General features: G+C 48.2%; 1 protein-coding gene across 2 annotated transcripts in view; it reads left to right on the top strand.

Moving 5' to 3' along the window:
* The first annotated feature begins 407 nt into the window (after positions 1-407).
* PRKCZ (protein kinase C zeta) overlaps positions 408-15,946 on the top strand; it is a 221,098-nt gene continuing 205,559 nt past the window's right edge. For both annotated transcript variants that reach the window (XM_083163334.1, XM_083163333.1), the window contains exons 1-2: positions 408-657; positions 5,602-5,774. In XM_083163334.1, the coding sequence (XP_083019460.1) occupies positions 5,704-5,774 (71 nt within the window). In that variant the 5' untranslated portion in view covers positions 408-657; positions 5,602-5,703. The remainder of the gene's footprint in view (positions 658-5,601; positions 5,775-15,946) is intronic.

Here is a 15,946-nt window from a genome sequence, read left to right as displayed (position 1 = left end):
AATGATAAGGTTATGCAGGAATGCAGCTGAGGAATGCCGGGTGAGCAAATGCCAGAGACTCCTCCTGTGTGAGGGTGTCAGCCCCGTGTGATGTCACGCAGCAGCTTCCCCGCATTCCTCCGGTGACAGCTCCCTGCCCTCTACTTACTATACACTCACAGTTACTCAGCGTGTGACTGGCCCGCCCCCTGATTGGCCGCAGGTGTAATCCGTCGCGCCCTCATTGGTTAATCCTCTATAATCCTAAACCAGGTAATGGTCGCCCTCAGGTCATTGGTCCCAACTCTCCAACCTCATACAGCGATTGGACAGAAGGATCGCGCTCTCGCAAGGTGATTGGTCACGGAGAACACCAAGTTCTGCGCTATTGGATGAGGCTGGCCCCAGGGTTATTCCGCCATATTCCGGGAGCCCAGTGTTCTTCGGACGGGGCGGCACTGACGGGTGTCCCGGGCAGTAGTTTCGGGGCGTTGGTGGTGGCGGGGGAGAGCGGCGGCCGGAGTCGGTGGGAACTTGTCGGGAGTTTGCAGCAGGTGACCGCTGGGTCTCGGCAGGGGGTGTCAGTGGCAGGTGTCAGTGTCTGTGCAGCAGCCTGCCTGTAGGTGCCCGTGTCTGGGGGACCCGCTGCTGATGTTCTGATCTTCTCCCAGTTGGCTTGTAAGTGTGTTCCTCCGTCTTGTATATCATTACTGTGTGTGTGTGTGTGTATTTGTATGTATGTATATGTGTGTATATATATATATATATATATATATATATATATATATATATATATATATATATATATATATATATATATATATATATATATATATATTTTTCATGAAATTTTTGTAATTAGTCATGAATACATGTAGTTCAAAGTGAGCCTTTTGATAACTATTCTGTTCCTTTTTTAGTCCAAGACCATATAGTAAATTCCAGTTACTATCTGGGTTCAAGTGGGCATACACTTTTGTGACTTCTCCTGGTACTTCCTCATCTTTGCGGCCTCCGCTTACGCCAGTTGCGTTGGCCGCTTTCGGAATAGCTTCATCGCTCGCCACGCTTCGGGTTCGGTGGCTTGTTTTGCTCGCCACAACTTTACTAGATGTAATAGATGGTGGCGTGGACCCAGGGTGGTGGCGTGGTGCGCAAAGATTTCTAGGTAAGTTCTGTAGCATAAGTGGTGGCTGCAAAGTTGAGTAAGTACCCTTCTTGCCTCGGAGAAGTTGTGCACAATCCCCGCTTGAGCCCCCCGCCTGGTTGGGCACAGATAAATAATGGTAGAAATGAGCGCTAATGTTATGCTGCCCATACACTTGTGAGATATTGCATGCAGTCATTCGACTTCGACTGCATCTGGCCGAGAAATAGAATGATTGTATGCATTTTTAAGGGGACATTCGACGCGATGCGTGGGCACACCGGTCGAATGTCGGGTCTCAAGATCTTATGTGCTTATCTATCGAATCGCAGGAGCGATCGCATGTGGTTTTTAACCACATGCGATGCTCGAATGCGATCCGCAGGTGGGGGGCGGAGGGAACGCTTTTTCATCGGCATGGGGAGAGGGGGCCGGAGGGACCGCTGGCGGCGTGGGAGATGGCGGGCAGAGGGTGGTGTTATGTAGAGCAAGAAGCGGTGGCAGGGGTCAGTCAGTAGTGGTGGCAGAAGTTTTTAAAACACTGGGCAGCCCTCTAATTGGCTGAGCTATCTCAGCCAATCAGAGGGCTGTCCAGTGTTTAAACAATTCTGCCACCACCACTGACTGACCCCCGCCGCAGCGCTAGCACTTCTAGCGCTACATAACGCCGCCCTCTTCCACGACCCCCATAGAGGGAGAATAAAATGGGTGGCAAGCGCAGCGAGCCACTGTGCCCGCAAGGGGCTCCCCTGCGCTCCCCCTGCTGTGCAGTCGGGATTCCGACGTCGGGCTAATGACTGTCGGAATCCCGACTGTCGGTGTGTTATAACACACCAGGCAGCCCTGCTCGCTGTCACAGCTCACAGAAAGCATTGAATATACCCCAATGTGTTGCCAATGCCATTTATCGGGCATAAAAAAAATCCCCGATAAGCTACGAACCGTACCATCTTATGAGGGATAGGTCACGCAGAGTGTATTACCCATATTGCGGGTAATGGGATATCTGCCCAAATATTTATTTTTTAACCCAAACTATTTTACTTTGTTTGTTTGTTTATATATAATGTTGCAAACGACATTTACAACAGCACTATCAGAAGACGTGGCCAGTGATTGCTTCCCCCACTTCCATACCATGTCAGTAATTTCCAGCAGACTTATAGGGCCCATACAACTGAGATGAATTGCCACGATTCCCCTGATCCTGACCAAAAAATGATCTGCGATTTGCTGTTTTTCCCTGTACGGCTGATGTACCAAAGATACTGATATTGAGGACGAAAGATTATTATTATTTATTTAGGATTTTTTTTGGTATCTTCAGTTGATTATGTATTCCTATGGGGATTTCTGTTTCACCTGTGTGTAAGAGTTCAGGTGTATAAGCTACATCAGCACTAGGCAATCCCCCTAGTAATTTATCTTTACATGTGTTTACTACAGTGAAGAAATTCTTTATGACACTTTTAACCACTTAAGGCCCCCATACATTAGGCCGACTTGTCCTAGGGACAAGTCGGACCCAATTTACCTGCGAGCCGCCCGGCAGCTCCCCGGGAGGCTCACATACAATTTGGCACTTGATGTGCCATTTTTACATGGGATAAATCGCATGCGATTTATCCCATGTAAAAAAACCCCCGGGGAGCTGCAGGGCGGGCAGCGGCAGTAGTGGGGACGGGCAGCGGTGGTGGGGGCGGCCAGCGGCGGTAGTGGGGCGGGCAGCGGCGGTGGGGGGGGGGGCGGTCAGCGGCAGCGGGCGGTGTTTGCGGTGAGCGCAGTGTACTTACACATAGCAGCAGCGGCGGGGACGGGACGCGCAGTGGCGGCTATTATATTTTTAAAATACTTGTCAAATGACCGGCCGCTCTCTGATTGGCTGAGAGCTCTCCGGCCAATCAGAGAGCGGCCGGTCATTTGACAAGTATTTTAAAAATATAATAGCCGCCACTGCGCGTCCCGTCCCCGCCGCTGCTGCTATGTGTAAGTACACTGTGCTCACCGCACACGCCGCCCGTCCCCACCGCCGCTGCCCGCCCCCACCACCGCTGCCGCTGGCCGCCCCCACTACTCCCCCGGTGTCTGTATGCATATGCCTGTCAGGTGGGCAGGCATATGCATACAGGGAGGTCGGACGTGATCGTATGTACAGACCGTCCGACCTCCCTGATCCGGTCCGATGCGCAGGGGACCGCGCATCGGATCGGATCAAATGTCACATACCTACGATTTTGGGCCGATTTCATCCGATTATCGGCACAAAGTGCAGAAATCGGATGATATCGTCCCAAAATCGCATAGTGTATGGGGGCCTTTATTATCCGTCCTCCATCCACTATTTTTTTTTGTTACTACAAGCAACTTTTTGTGTAAACCATGTTATACCCCTTTTACACCACCGCAAAACCCCGGGTCTTCGGCGGGTCAGACCCGGGTCAGCAGCGGTGTAAATGGGACACGCCGTGTCCGTTTACATGGGACTTCTACCCAGATCCTGACCTGGGTAGATCACTGCTAGGACCTGGGTAGAGGGCGGTGTAAAAGGGTATGCCGGGTCATCTGACCCGGCTCCCATTTACATCAATGGGGGACGCACAACCTGTGGACCGCAGCATCCACATGTTAGACAGGGGGGCACAGACCGCAGCAAAGGCGGCAGAGTAGGTGAATGGATGCCTGTGGCCGCATCCTGGACGACGGCTGGGGGCTGGGGGCAGCCCAGCGGCTTACCTTAGTGCTGGAATGCCCCCAGCACGGCGATCAGCGGTCCCGGCGGGGATTACTAAAGGCGTTTTGGTACTTAGTTGGGCGCCCACTAAGCTATTTGCTTAGTTTTCCGCTTCCCCTCGTGGGACTCATTATGCTCGCCACACTATATAAAATCAACTCCATGCCAACACGGATAGTGGGGGTATGAGCGTACTAACTATAGTGGGCGCCCAACTAACATATAAGTACCGGTGTTTTTTCTGTGTAAATGCTTCGCTAAAAAATGAATACAGCATAGAGAAATGTTTGGGAAATGAACTATGGAGCATGGGAAAGACTACAAATATAGCACCAAGCAAAGCTGTATAAAAGAGAGACCTTTTTTAATTGATTTAATTAATATTCTTTGACAATTTGAATCTGATTTCAATTTGTCAGAAAGGCAATTAGGAGAATTGAGAAGGAAACATTTATGCGTCCCTAGACAACTGTAATGAAAGTATTTTATTACCCATTTTAATATTTATACCCACTCTTCTTTTATAGAAAACATCTTGAACATTGCATTTTTACCTGCACCTTAATACAAACTACTCCTATAACTGTGGTTCCTGCATTCATTCAGTGTATTGTGGCCTTAACAGTTCCCAAAAATCTATACAGTACAGTAACTGTAAATCGTACACAAATAAAACACAATGTTATTTTGGCCTGATTCCGATGGATCGGCCCAAAATATCGGATGGAAATGAGCCGAATCTGAGGTGTCTGACATCGGATCTGATCCGATGCACATTCCCGTGTGCATCGGAACGGAGCCGGAGATCCTATGTACAGCACATAGGATGAATCCTAATCTGACACGGCATCAACGGCACATCGCATACGATTTCCCTTGTACTCCAAACTTTCCAAATAATCTTAGATGGATCCCCTAATATAGAATCTTAAGGGGCCTTCACACGTAGCAATTTTCTGAGCGATGCTAGATTGCTCAGATTGCTCAGCAAGATTGCTTAGCACACAGCAATGTGTCAGGGCAATGTTCTCCCGTGAACACTAATGCTATGCAATGTAGGGGCATGTTCTTAGCGATCTAGTGAGCCACCCCAGTGGAGCTTACAATCTATATTCCCTACCACGTGTACACGCACACACAGACATTCTAGGGTTAATTTTGTTGGAAGCCAATTTACCTACCAGTATATTTTTGGATTGTGGGAGGAAACCGGAGTATTCAGAGTGAACACAGGGAGAATATACAAACTCCACACAGTTATGGCCATGGTGGGTATTGAACCAGTCTTAAGGTGCCCATAGACGGTCCGTTCTGTACTATGAGATGCGCGCTCCCGCGCATCTCATCGTACGGTACAAAAAGTATGTGCTGCACATACTTTTTGTACTAGGTACACATCGCATCGGATCACCGTGCATGCACTAGGGATGCGATCCGATGCGATGCATGCTAATTAAGTGCCGAATGGATCCGTTAAACGGACCGTGTATGGGCACCTTTAGATGGATACTAGTCTTTGCACTGTGTAGGACAGTTTGTTTTGCTTTCCTGTGTCTGTTTTGTCAGAACTTTCAAATGATTATTATTTGTTTGTTTATTTTGGTGTATTTTACATATTATCCGGTCTGTAATTTCTAAATCTGTATTATGGAAAGTGTAAACAAGTTCTCATAATACTGAACCTGTTACGGTCATACAAGATACTGGAATGCAGTTAGTGATTCACTATTTGTTTCCTGTATAGAAACCCAATCTGGTTTGGTCACAACTCCTGTAGCTGTTTCGCAGACCTGTTCACACTACACCAGTTTCACGTGATCAGATCCTGCCACTGGATTTCAGTATCATGCCGAGCAGTATGGGCTCAAAAATGGATATGTCGAAGGACTATATTAAGATGAAAGCTCACTATAACAGGTAGGTGGCAATGATGGCCTCCGATTTTGACATTTTCCTGCCTTTATTTAGATTTTTTTTTTATCGTCTAAAACACGGGGCCAGATGTACTAAGCCTTGAAAAAGGATAGACTGGAGAGTGATAACCCAGCAGCCAATCAGCACTTACCTGTCATTTTTTTAAACACAGTCTGTGACATGACAGGTAGGAGCTGATTGGCTGGCTGTTTATCACACTCCATTTTATCACTTTTTAAGCTTAGTGCTTCTGGCCCAGGGAGAGATAACGTACTGTGTTGATCTTTAATGTCCTGTGTTTTCTGACAGATTGTTTTTCTGTATTATTGTTTTTACTTTCTATGTTTTAATTAAGCCACTGTCTGATACTTTGTATATATGTCTGTATGGGATACAAACGGATGACCGGCAGTCAAAATATTGATGCCGGCATCCCACAGGAGGAAATCCCAACAGGGGTTAGTTAAGTATCCCCCCCCCCCCCCCAGCCTCCTCCTCCCCTCACTAGTTCCTAATTCTAACCTTCTAACCCGCACGCCAGGGCTGCCCACGTACTTCATACTTACCATTTGGCATCCCAGTAAATATCCGGCATTGACATTCTAATTCATGTCTGCATTCCGACCCTAGTCTCCCGGCGGTAATTGGTAGATGCTGACTGCATCCCGTCTGTGTGTCTTAAATATTTAGACCTAAAGGGGTTTTGTGCGACCTGTGTTCAAAGCGAACTAGTACAGCGAGTTTCATTCTAATTCCAAACTCGCATTGTTGTGTGTGTGTGTGTTTACTACCATGAAGGTGTGAAAAGGTAGGAAAAATCTTAGTTTGATGTTAAAAGTGTTGGGACTTTCTTCCGAACGCCTAGAACATCCAGTAATGACTAATACCTCGTTCTCACTGCAGGCAAATTCCCGGGTCTAGCATGTCGACCCGGAAATTTGGCTTTTAACACCCTTCATTTTACCCCTGTTTGAGATCCGGGTATGCAGACACGGGTTGACCCGTTCTCACTGCATAAAAACCCGTGTTAAAAGGTAACTTCTTCACCCGGGAATTTGCCTTGCAGTGAGAACGGGGGTCCGTCCCTGCGGGTAAAAGCCATGTATTTCTCACTGGCAGTGAGATCACGCTATTATTAGGCATTTGTCATTACTTGGATTGATATTTTTCCACACAGCGTTTGTATAATAAAATAAGCGGTAGCCATATATATATAGGTATATAAAGGTAGACAGATGAAAGCTCAAACCCCCTTTAACATCCTGTTGACACATACTGTAAGTGTTTTAAAACCATGTACCGTAGTAGTTTAGTTTGAGGGCTTTCTGTGAGGAACGGCGCTAGTTCTAGATGTGTTACGCTTTCTTAGAATGCCGTGCATGCAGCAAGAAGGAATCCCTTTGAAATTAATATTCCTTAATTAAATGTAATGGCCCACTAAACCCCTAAACTTTGACTTTCAGATATGAATGATAAAGGTACAATACATTAGTTCAGTTATATTATTCGGCTTGTTCCTATACAGCTTTCCATATAGATTGTCAATTACATACTGTTTGCTCGTTTAAGCTGCTAACTCAGTGGTTCCCAAACTGTGCGCCGTGGCTCCCTGGGGTGCCTCGGGACACATGCAGGGGTGCCCTGGGTTGGTGGTCCAGGAACAACTCAAATTATTAATGGTTAATTATTTATAAGCAAAACCAGTGCTGGTGGCTGCCAATCATAAAATGTGTACAAATAGAAGCAATTCCTGCCCTTTTCCACATAACTGACCCTAAGAATCGCATATAAATCCAATCTAATTAAAATAAATTTGGCCTAGGGGTGCCTCGAAAAAAATTCTTATACTCTGGGGTGCCGTGATTAAAAAAAGATTGGGAACCCCTGTGCTAACTCCATCCTTGATATTGTGTAATTTTCCACTTGTTTGACTCATGTATTGTATGTTAGAAGAAGCTTTGTAATCCTTCCCTGTAAGGGTTCTTGGTGGCCTCTTGTCTCTCTACGATTGTGCCTCTGGCAAGTATCAAATAGACAGTATGTATTTTCCTGCTTACTACTGTAATGTTTCTGTTCTCTAATTTTTTGAAGACCAAAAGGCTTTTTAGTATAAAGATCCCATTGTCGTCATGTTTGAGTCATAGCTTGTATGAAGGAATGGGCCTTATTTTGGTTCATTCTTTCTGACAAAATCCTTCTTAGATGGACAAAACCATGTGCACTGCAGGGGGGCAGATGTTACTTTTGCAGAGAGAATTAGATTTGGGTGAGTAATTTTGTTTCTGTGCAGGGAAAATACTGACTGCTTTATTTTACACTGCAATATAGATCTCACTTTGAAGTAAAACCCCACCCAAATCGAATTCTCTCTGCACATGTTACATCTGCCCCACCTGCAGTGCACATGGTTTTGCCCATCTAAGAAGGATTTTGTCAGAAAGAATGAACCAAAATAAGGCCCAATGTGACTGGAACACACCACACTAGTGGTGGTCTGCTTATACTAGTGCGGTGGTTCCCAAACTTTGGCGGCTAGTCTCACACTGGTGCTTAAGGCCCCCATACACTATGCGATTTGGGCCTGGTTTCACCCAATACCGGCAGATAAATCGGCCCAAATAGCATGTGTCTGGCATCGAATCAGACGCAGAGATTATACGTGCTGCACCTAAGATCTCCAGTTGGATCCACCACCAACAGCAGGGAGGGCTGTATGCGATGTAACGGATGCGATCCTGCCACCCGGGAGGGTCCCGGGAGGCTTAAGGATAATTGGATGTGACTTCTTCCTTAGGAGAAGTATCCTAGTGTGTGAGGGCCTTAGGAGTGACTGTGCTCTTCTATCTAGATCATGGGTCTTCAAACTGTGGCCCTCCAGATGTTGTAAAACTACATGTTCCAACATGCATTGCCACCTTTTTTCTATAAGAGCATACCAAAACTGTCAGGGCATGCTGGGACATGTAGTTCCACAACATCTGGATGGCCACAGTTTGAATACCCATGATCTACTGTAGATCAACTTAAAGCATTCATAATGCCAGAACTACTCTGTATTGAAGCGTTTGAACTGGTGTGGTAATGCCCACCCAATCACAGTGCAGCACAAACACTGATAAAATACTGCGTCCACTGACTGCACCAGAACTCCACAGTGATCCCGAAAAACCCAAAAATAGTGGGTCCCTGGGACCCCTCAGAAAAATTGGGGTCATACCTGACCTTTTGTGGGTCCCAACGGAATAAAGTCTCCTCTCCCCTTCTCCCCAGCATGGCACATGTGGGGGGGTGGGGGGGTGGGGGGGTATCATTTGACCCACTCGCATAAAGATACATATATACTACAAAATATATAATTCTGAGAACAGGGACAGTGCAAACATTTAGGGCATGTTTTTGTTTTGGGAAGTGGTGTGGCCACATAATAGTACCAATTCACATTACACCACACAACGTAATGCTCAATACATGTTATAGCACACACCGTTGTGCCCAGTACGCATTATGGCACACACCGTTATGCCCAGTACACATTATGGCACACACCGTTATGCCCAGTACACATTATGGCACACAGCATATGAATCTATGAGTATAAGATGGTGTGTATATATACACTGCAAGATATATGATGGAGGTATATGTGCTAAACAGATACTGGCAGTAAGTACGACTAAAGACTAAGTGTACTTACTTAAATAACAAGGACAATACACTAGTAAAGACCTACTCAAACATAAGAATATAACTGAAATGAATACACCTGATAAACAGGCAGGCACACAGGACTGGGTCTCAACGAGCCAGAGAGTACAGCACAGAGGACTGGAGGCTTTCCGAACACGATGATGATCACCAGCAAAGTCTGCGCACAGGAAGTACTTTTAACAGGGAGAACAACCAATCACAAAAGCACCTGCCTAAAGACTACATGGTGTGCAGCTGCTTCCCTGCACACCCTAAAGTGAGCACCTGTTCTCTGCTGCCTGGCAACGGAGAACGCCTGTCTGTCACCAGCATCCCCATTGCTAAGCCATCAGCGGCTCCCATCGCTTCAGCGTCTGCGCTGTCAGACCCCGAAAGCATTCCGCCAGCCGCTACACCCAAAAGAGCCGCAGCATACCGGTCGCCAAGCAACCAATGGACTCTCTGCGGAGAGTCACATGACAATTTCTAACCCCAAATACTCCTTTCAGTGACTGCTGGGAATATTCATCTTGTTTTATGATTAATATGAGCAGGTGTGCACGCACAGGTGGCCTCTGAGAGAGATCACATTGACTGTGAATTATTTGCGTGGTAGGATCCATAAGCACAGATGGCTGACATTCTCGGAGGCTGCAATCACCTGAGATATGTGTGACATAAGGATATTTCACTGCTTGTCAAACGAGTCATCTGTTGCTCACCGTGAAAGGTGCTGCAGCTACAGATGGAGCAGGGCTTGTTATTGCTGGCGGAGCGCCAGGACCGTGTCCCTGGCGATCCGCCAGCAATCTGGCGCTCTGGCTGAATGAGACGCTCGTGCGTCTCCCACGCACGAGCGTCTCAATAGCCGGGCGGCGAGGCGGCGCGGCGGGTGCAGTCCTGCCCGTCTCCAGCTTCAGGGAGACGGGCAGGGCTGCGGGGGGCTGCGGGGGGGCGGTGTGGACCGGCGGGGACCCGGGGAAGCCGGCGGGGACCCGGGCAAAAGCTCCGTCGGAACGGGACGCGCGTGCACCTCGTGCACGCGCGTCCCCTTCCGACATACAGATGGCGCGGGGCGGGGGATGGCGGGTGGCGAGTCCTCCGCCATCCCCAGCAAAGACAAGCCCTGCGCTATCTGTATGTAGAGGGAACATATTATAAATACCCGTAATGGATAATGCATGCGACAATCCGCTCTTTACATTCCTCGCCGCGAATAGGAAGTATTCATTTTAGTACATACTAAGGTGACTCCTGCAAACCAGAGGGATGCGGTCATTTGGTCTACAGCATTCTGGTCGACAGTCATTAAGTTGACATGGGTCTAGGTCGACATGGTTCTAGGTCGAAAGGTCGTTAGTTCGACAGGTCGTTAGTTTGACATTGTCTAGGTCGACAGTCAAAAGGTCGACATGGAGTTTTTCACTGTTTTGTGAGCCGACATGTGCCGACGGGTGGTATTTCATGCCCTACAATCCACTAGGGCAGGGGTGTCAAACTCAAATTCATCGGGGGCCGCATCAGCAGTTTGGTCACCCTCAAAGGGCCGGTTGTATCTGTAGGACTATGTGTCCACTCTTTATTATAATAAATTATTGTCACTGCATTCAGTTATTGTATACTCAGCAGTAGCATTTCCCTCCTGCTATTGCTGTGAACTGCTGTGCATTAGGGCACACGCTGCTAGCACAGGGGGCAGCACTCAGTCTTAGGGCATATGTCCTGCTTATTATCATGGGACACAGCAATTAATGATGGGCTGCAATGTGCCAGTGCACACACACACATAGGCAGAGAGTTTGACACTTACCCGCTCTGATGCGTCCACTCCAGTCTGAGCTGCTCCACCACCAAGGACACAGCTGCGCTCTCACACAGGCGCATTTCCCCCTCCCTCCTGTGAGTAGCGCTCCTCGCACTATCTCTCCAGGAGTGGGGGGCAGCGTGCTCCCGGTCACTGTGCAGTGCACACTCAGCAGTAAGTGACCTGGAGCGCACAGCAGCAGCAGCACCATTCACCACAACGGACCTGCTCTTTCCTCTCTCTGGCTCCTATACAGCAGGTGGGAGCGGAGGAGGGGTTGACGACCGGCGGCACTGCGCTAGAGGGCAGACGTTCTCTGGCTTGTAGGCTGCCGCGCATGCGCTGAAGAGGCGGCTTTCTTGTTTAAAAAAAAAAAAAATCGAGAATAAAAGGTGAAGGCTGGCGGCGGCTGCGCGGGCCACATGAAGGGGTCTGGCAGGCCGGATTTGGCCTGCGGGCCTTGTGTTTGACACCCCTGCACTAGGGCGTGGTGGGAGAATAAAATAGTGTGCCCGACGCATAGCAAGCGGATGCGGTGCACTTTTAAACTGTGTCCATGTCGACTGTGTTCACTTTCAGGTAAAAAAACTGTGAAAAACTGGATGTCAACCTTTTTTGACTGTCGACCTAGACAATGTTAAACTAATGACCTTTTGACCTAGACCCATGTTGACCTTTTCCCATGTCGACCTAATGACTGTCGACCATAATGCTGTAGACCACAGGTCTTCAACCTGTGGCCCTCCAGATGTTGTGGAACTACATGTCCCAGCATGCCCTGAGGATTTTTGGCATGCTCTTCTAGGAAAAAATGTGGCAATGCATGTTGGAACATGTAGGTTCACAACATCTGGAGGGCCACAGGTTGAAGTCCCATGCTGTAGACCAAATGATCCCTACCCAAACCAGAAGTCTGTGGTGTTCCTACTGACCATTATTGACCCATTTATGGGATCACCTCCTATATTTTATTTGACATGTTAAAACATTTTGTGACTGCTGTAATTGTGTGTGTGTGTGTGTGTGTGTGTGTGTGTGTGTGTGTGTGCGCTTGCCAATAATAACTGGATCCTTGAGGTGACAGAAGTTAGCTAATACCCCTTTTAGACAGAAAAAAAGACCCGGGAATTTCCCTGCTCTTGCCGTGTCAACCCGGGTTTTTCTTCTGTCTGAAAGGGTCAACACGGGTCTAAAGTTCCGGGACTTCGACCCAGGTATTTACCTGGGTTATTCCCGTGTCAGACACGTGTTTGCGGCTGTGTGAAAGGGTCCGACCTGTGTTTTTCTCCCGAATACTGAAAAATCATGCTGATTGGCTGTGCAGCATGGCGCTGCGTGATTGGCTGATCTTTACAGCTTCCCTGACTGGCTGAGCGGGCGTGGCAGTGGCATGCAGCGCAGCACTAAATGGCCATGGCACATTGCAAAGATGAGGAGATCCGTTTAATGCAATGTTTAATGCAATGCAGTGAGCAGACACCTCCCACTTTTCATGATCTCATCTCTGTGTGCCTTTAAAACTGTCCTTTTCTTATGACACACAGAGTTTTGCAGGAAAAATCTGGCTTCTGTGTGAAAGGGGTCGACACGGGAAATACCCGGGTTTTTGCTCCTGTGTGAAAGGGGGTCAGCCCCTTGCTGCCTAGTTGTACCCGTGTTTTTGTATCCGGGAAATACCTGGGTTTTTGGGATTTTTCTGTCTGAAAGGGGTATAAGAAGCACATGTACTTGTGACCCAGTATAAAAAAAAAAAAAAAAAAAGCAAACCCTTTTTTATTCCCTAACGATCTCGCTCTCCAGTATCCCGTTTTCAAGTTCATTCACTTGACGTGAAGCAGGAACAATCAGAATATGCTAGTTAAATAGCTCACAGCTGACTAAGGGCAATTACACATTACATATGCATTCTTGACAATCTAGGAGCTGCCTGCTTTATGCATGCAGATTACAGGCTGTGTATGGGAAGCTCACACATTCCTTGGCAGCCTGTCAGAGTCTCGTTAGAGTAACGGAAGTGACAGCGGCTGGAAGGGCTGCCTAGCGGACAGGTGTAGCTTGTCCTACAAGAATCTGTAGCTTCTGCAAGTATTCAGAATGTTCCCATGGAATCCGCTAGTGCTTTCCAATCCAGTCATTCCTAAGTGATCGCATTTATTACATGAACTGTGTACTCCATATCCTACAAAACAATACAGAAGCTAAACATAGACTTTGCTTTTTTGTTCACCTAAAATGTCTTGGGTTGTCACGTGACAAAGTCGGACCCTGGCGAGAGCACGGTACAACACTGAGCGTGGTCCTATCAGTTTGAAGGTTAGAACCATAAACTTGTGAGTAACTGCACAGTAATTTACAGGCTTTCTGCATCGGCATGAAAGCAGGTGATGTATACTAAGGCCAACCCTAAGTCAACATGGCTGATTCACATACAGCATATGAGGTGTAGAACAAATGGATTTACATTACTCTGCTTGTTCTTAAAGAAAGCCCCTGTCCATTAAGCTTGTATTTATAAATGATGTGACTCAGTGGTGTTTTTTTTTTCTGCTCACCATAAAATGCTCCTATAGCTCCTGAGTAACCCTTATCTGAAATGCTGAGGACCTGGATCATTTTGTAGTGTTCATTCTAGCACCCGCTATCTTTGAAAACCCATGTAGTTCCTCCTCACTGCCTGGGGTGTCGCTGTCTGCTGTGGTGTTTCTAGCACAGGTCTGGTTTGCATATCAGTGCTGATATACAGACCACACTGTGCTAGAAGCACTACAGAAGACAGCGACACCCCAGGCAGGGAAGAGGAACTGCATGGGTTTTCAAATATGGCGGGTGCTAGAATGAACACTATTTTGGATAAGGGATCATTTCGGATTTGGGAGGGGAGGAGGGGACCTTGCATTGAAGGACTAGTTCAAAATAATGCAGGTCGAGTCTCCCGTGTATGGAGATCTCTTTATCCGAAATATAAAAAAAAACAAAAAACATGTAGTCAGTGAGAAGTAGCACAGTGTTTCCACGGCCAGTGTAGTCAGCGTCCCTGTCAGATTCAGCGTAGTGTTAAGGCCCCCATACACTATGCGATTTTGGGATGATTTCATCCGATTTCGGCACTTTGTGCCGATAATCGGAAGAAATCGGCCCAAAATCGTAGGTATGTGACATTTGATCCGATCCGATGCGCGGTCCCGTGCGCATCGGACCGGATCAGGGAGGTCGGACGGTCTGTACATACGATCACGTCCGACCTCCCTGTATGCATATGCCTGCCACCTGACAGGCATATGCATACAGACACCGGGGGAGTAGTGGGGGCGGCCAGCGGCAGCGGTGGTGGGGGCGGCCAGCGGCAGCAGTGGTGGGGGCGGGCAGCGGCGGTGGGGACGGGCGGCGGGTGCGGTGAGCGCAGTGTACTTACACATAGCAGCAGCGGCGGGGACGGGACGCGCAGTGGCGGCTATTATATTTTTAAAATACTTGTCAAATGACCGGCCGCTCTCTGATTGGCCGGAGAGCTCTCAGCCAATCAGAGAGCGGCCGGTCATTTGACAAGTATTTTAAAAATATAATAGCCGCCACTGCGCGTCCCGTCCCCGCCGCTGCTGCTATGTGTTAGTACACTGCGCTCACCGCAAACGCTGCCCGCCCCCACTATCGCCGCTGGCCGCCCCGACCACCGCTGCCCGTCCCCACTACTGCCGCTGCCCGCCCCCACTACTGCTCACCGCCCTGCAGCTCCCCGGGGTTTTTTTTACATGGGATAAATCGCATGCGATTTATCCCATGTAAAAATGGCACATCAAGTGCCAAATTGTATGTGAGCCTCCCGGGGAGCTGCCGGGCGGCTCGCAGGTAAATTGGGTCCGACTTGTCCCTAGGACAAGTCGGCCTAATGTATGGGGGCCTTTACTGTGGTCAGCGTAGTCAGTCAGCGTTACACAGTTACCCTAGTCAGTCAGAGGTGAAGTGACTGCATTATTTCTGATGCTGTTAATTATTGTACTTTTGTTAAGTTGCTTTCTTCTTATTATTATTGCTCACTAAAATCCAGTTACCAGTTAACACATGTCGTCATTACGGTCTCAGGTGTATGATATGGCAGATGTGAATGTGTTCTGAAACACCCCCACTATCCACGCCAGCCCGAAGCATGGCGAGGGGACGCGTTACGCATCCTCCCAACCTTTTCATACCCCAACTATCGGCGTGGAGTTGGTTTTATAAACTGTGGCGAGCCACCGAGCCCGAAGCGTGGCGAGCAGACGCGGATTACTTTACATGTATTCCGCGTCCCCTCGCAGGGCTCGCTGCGCTCGCCACACTTCGGGCTCGGTGGCTTGCTGCACTCGCCACACTTTATAAAACCAACTCCACGCCGATGTGGATAGTGGAGGTATGAAAAGGTCGGGAGGACGCGTACCGCGGCTTTTCCTGGAACTACCAACTGCCTCTCTCCGTCATCGTTTCCATCACCCTTTGTCTGTCACCCGGTCTCTTTCTGCTTGTCACCCTCTGCCATGTGGCCTATTATTGGGGTGGGGCAGAAGAGGCGGAGCCCAATGCATGTTTTTGGCCCCACCACTCACCAGTTCTGCCACTGCCTGCATTGTCATATCACCTTGGATGTCCTCTCGTCACATTACACTCAAACATGGATCTATTCTACTTTAAACCAGCCAACAGGAGCTAC

This window comes from Crinia signifera, chromosome 19 (genome assembly GCF_055691185.1).
Source record: "Crinia signifera chromosome 19, ASM5569118v1, whole genome shotgun sequence".
Classification (NCBI taxonomy): Eukaryota; Metazoa; Chordata; class Amphibia; order Anura; family Myobatrachidae; genus Crinia; species Crinia signifera.
Note: the sequence above shows the minus strand (reverse complement) of the source record. Positions and strands in the feature narration are given on the sequence as shown.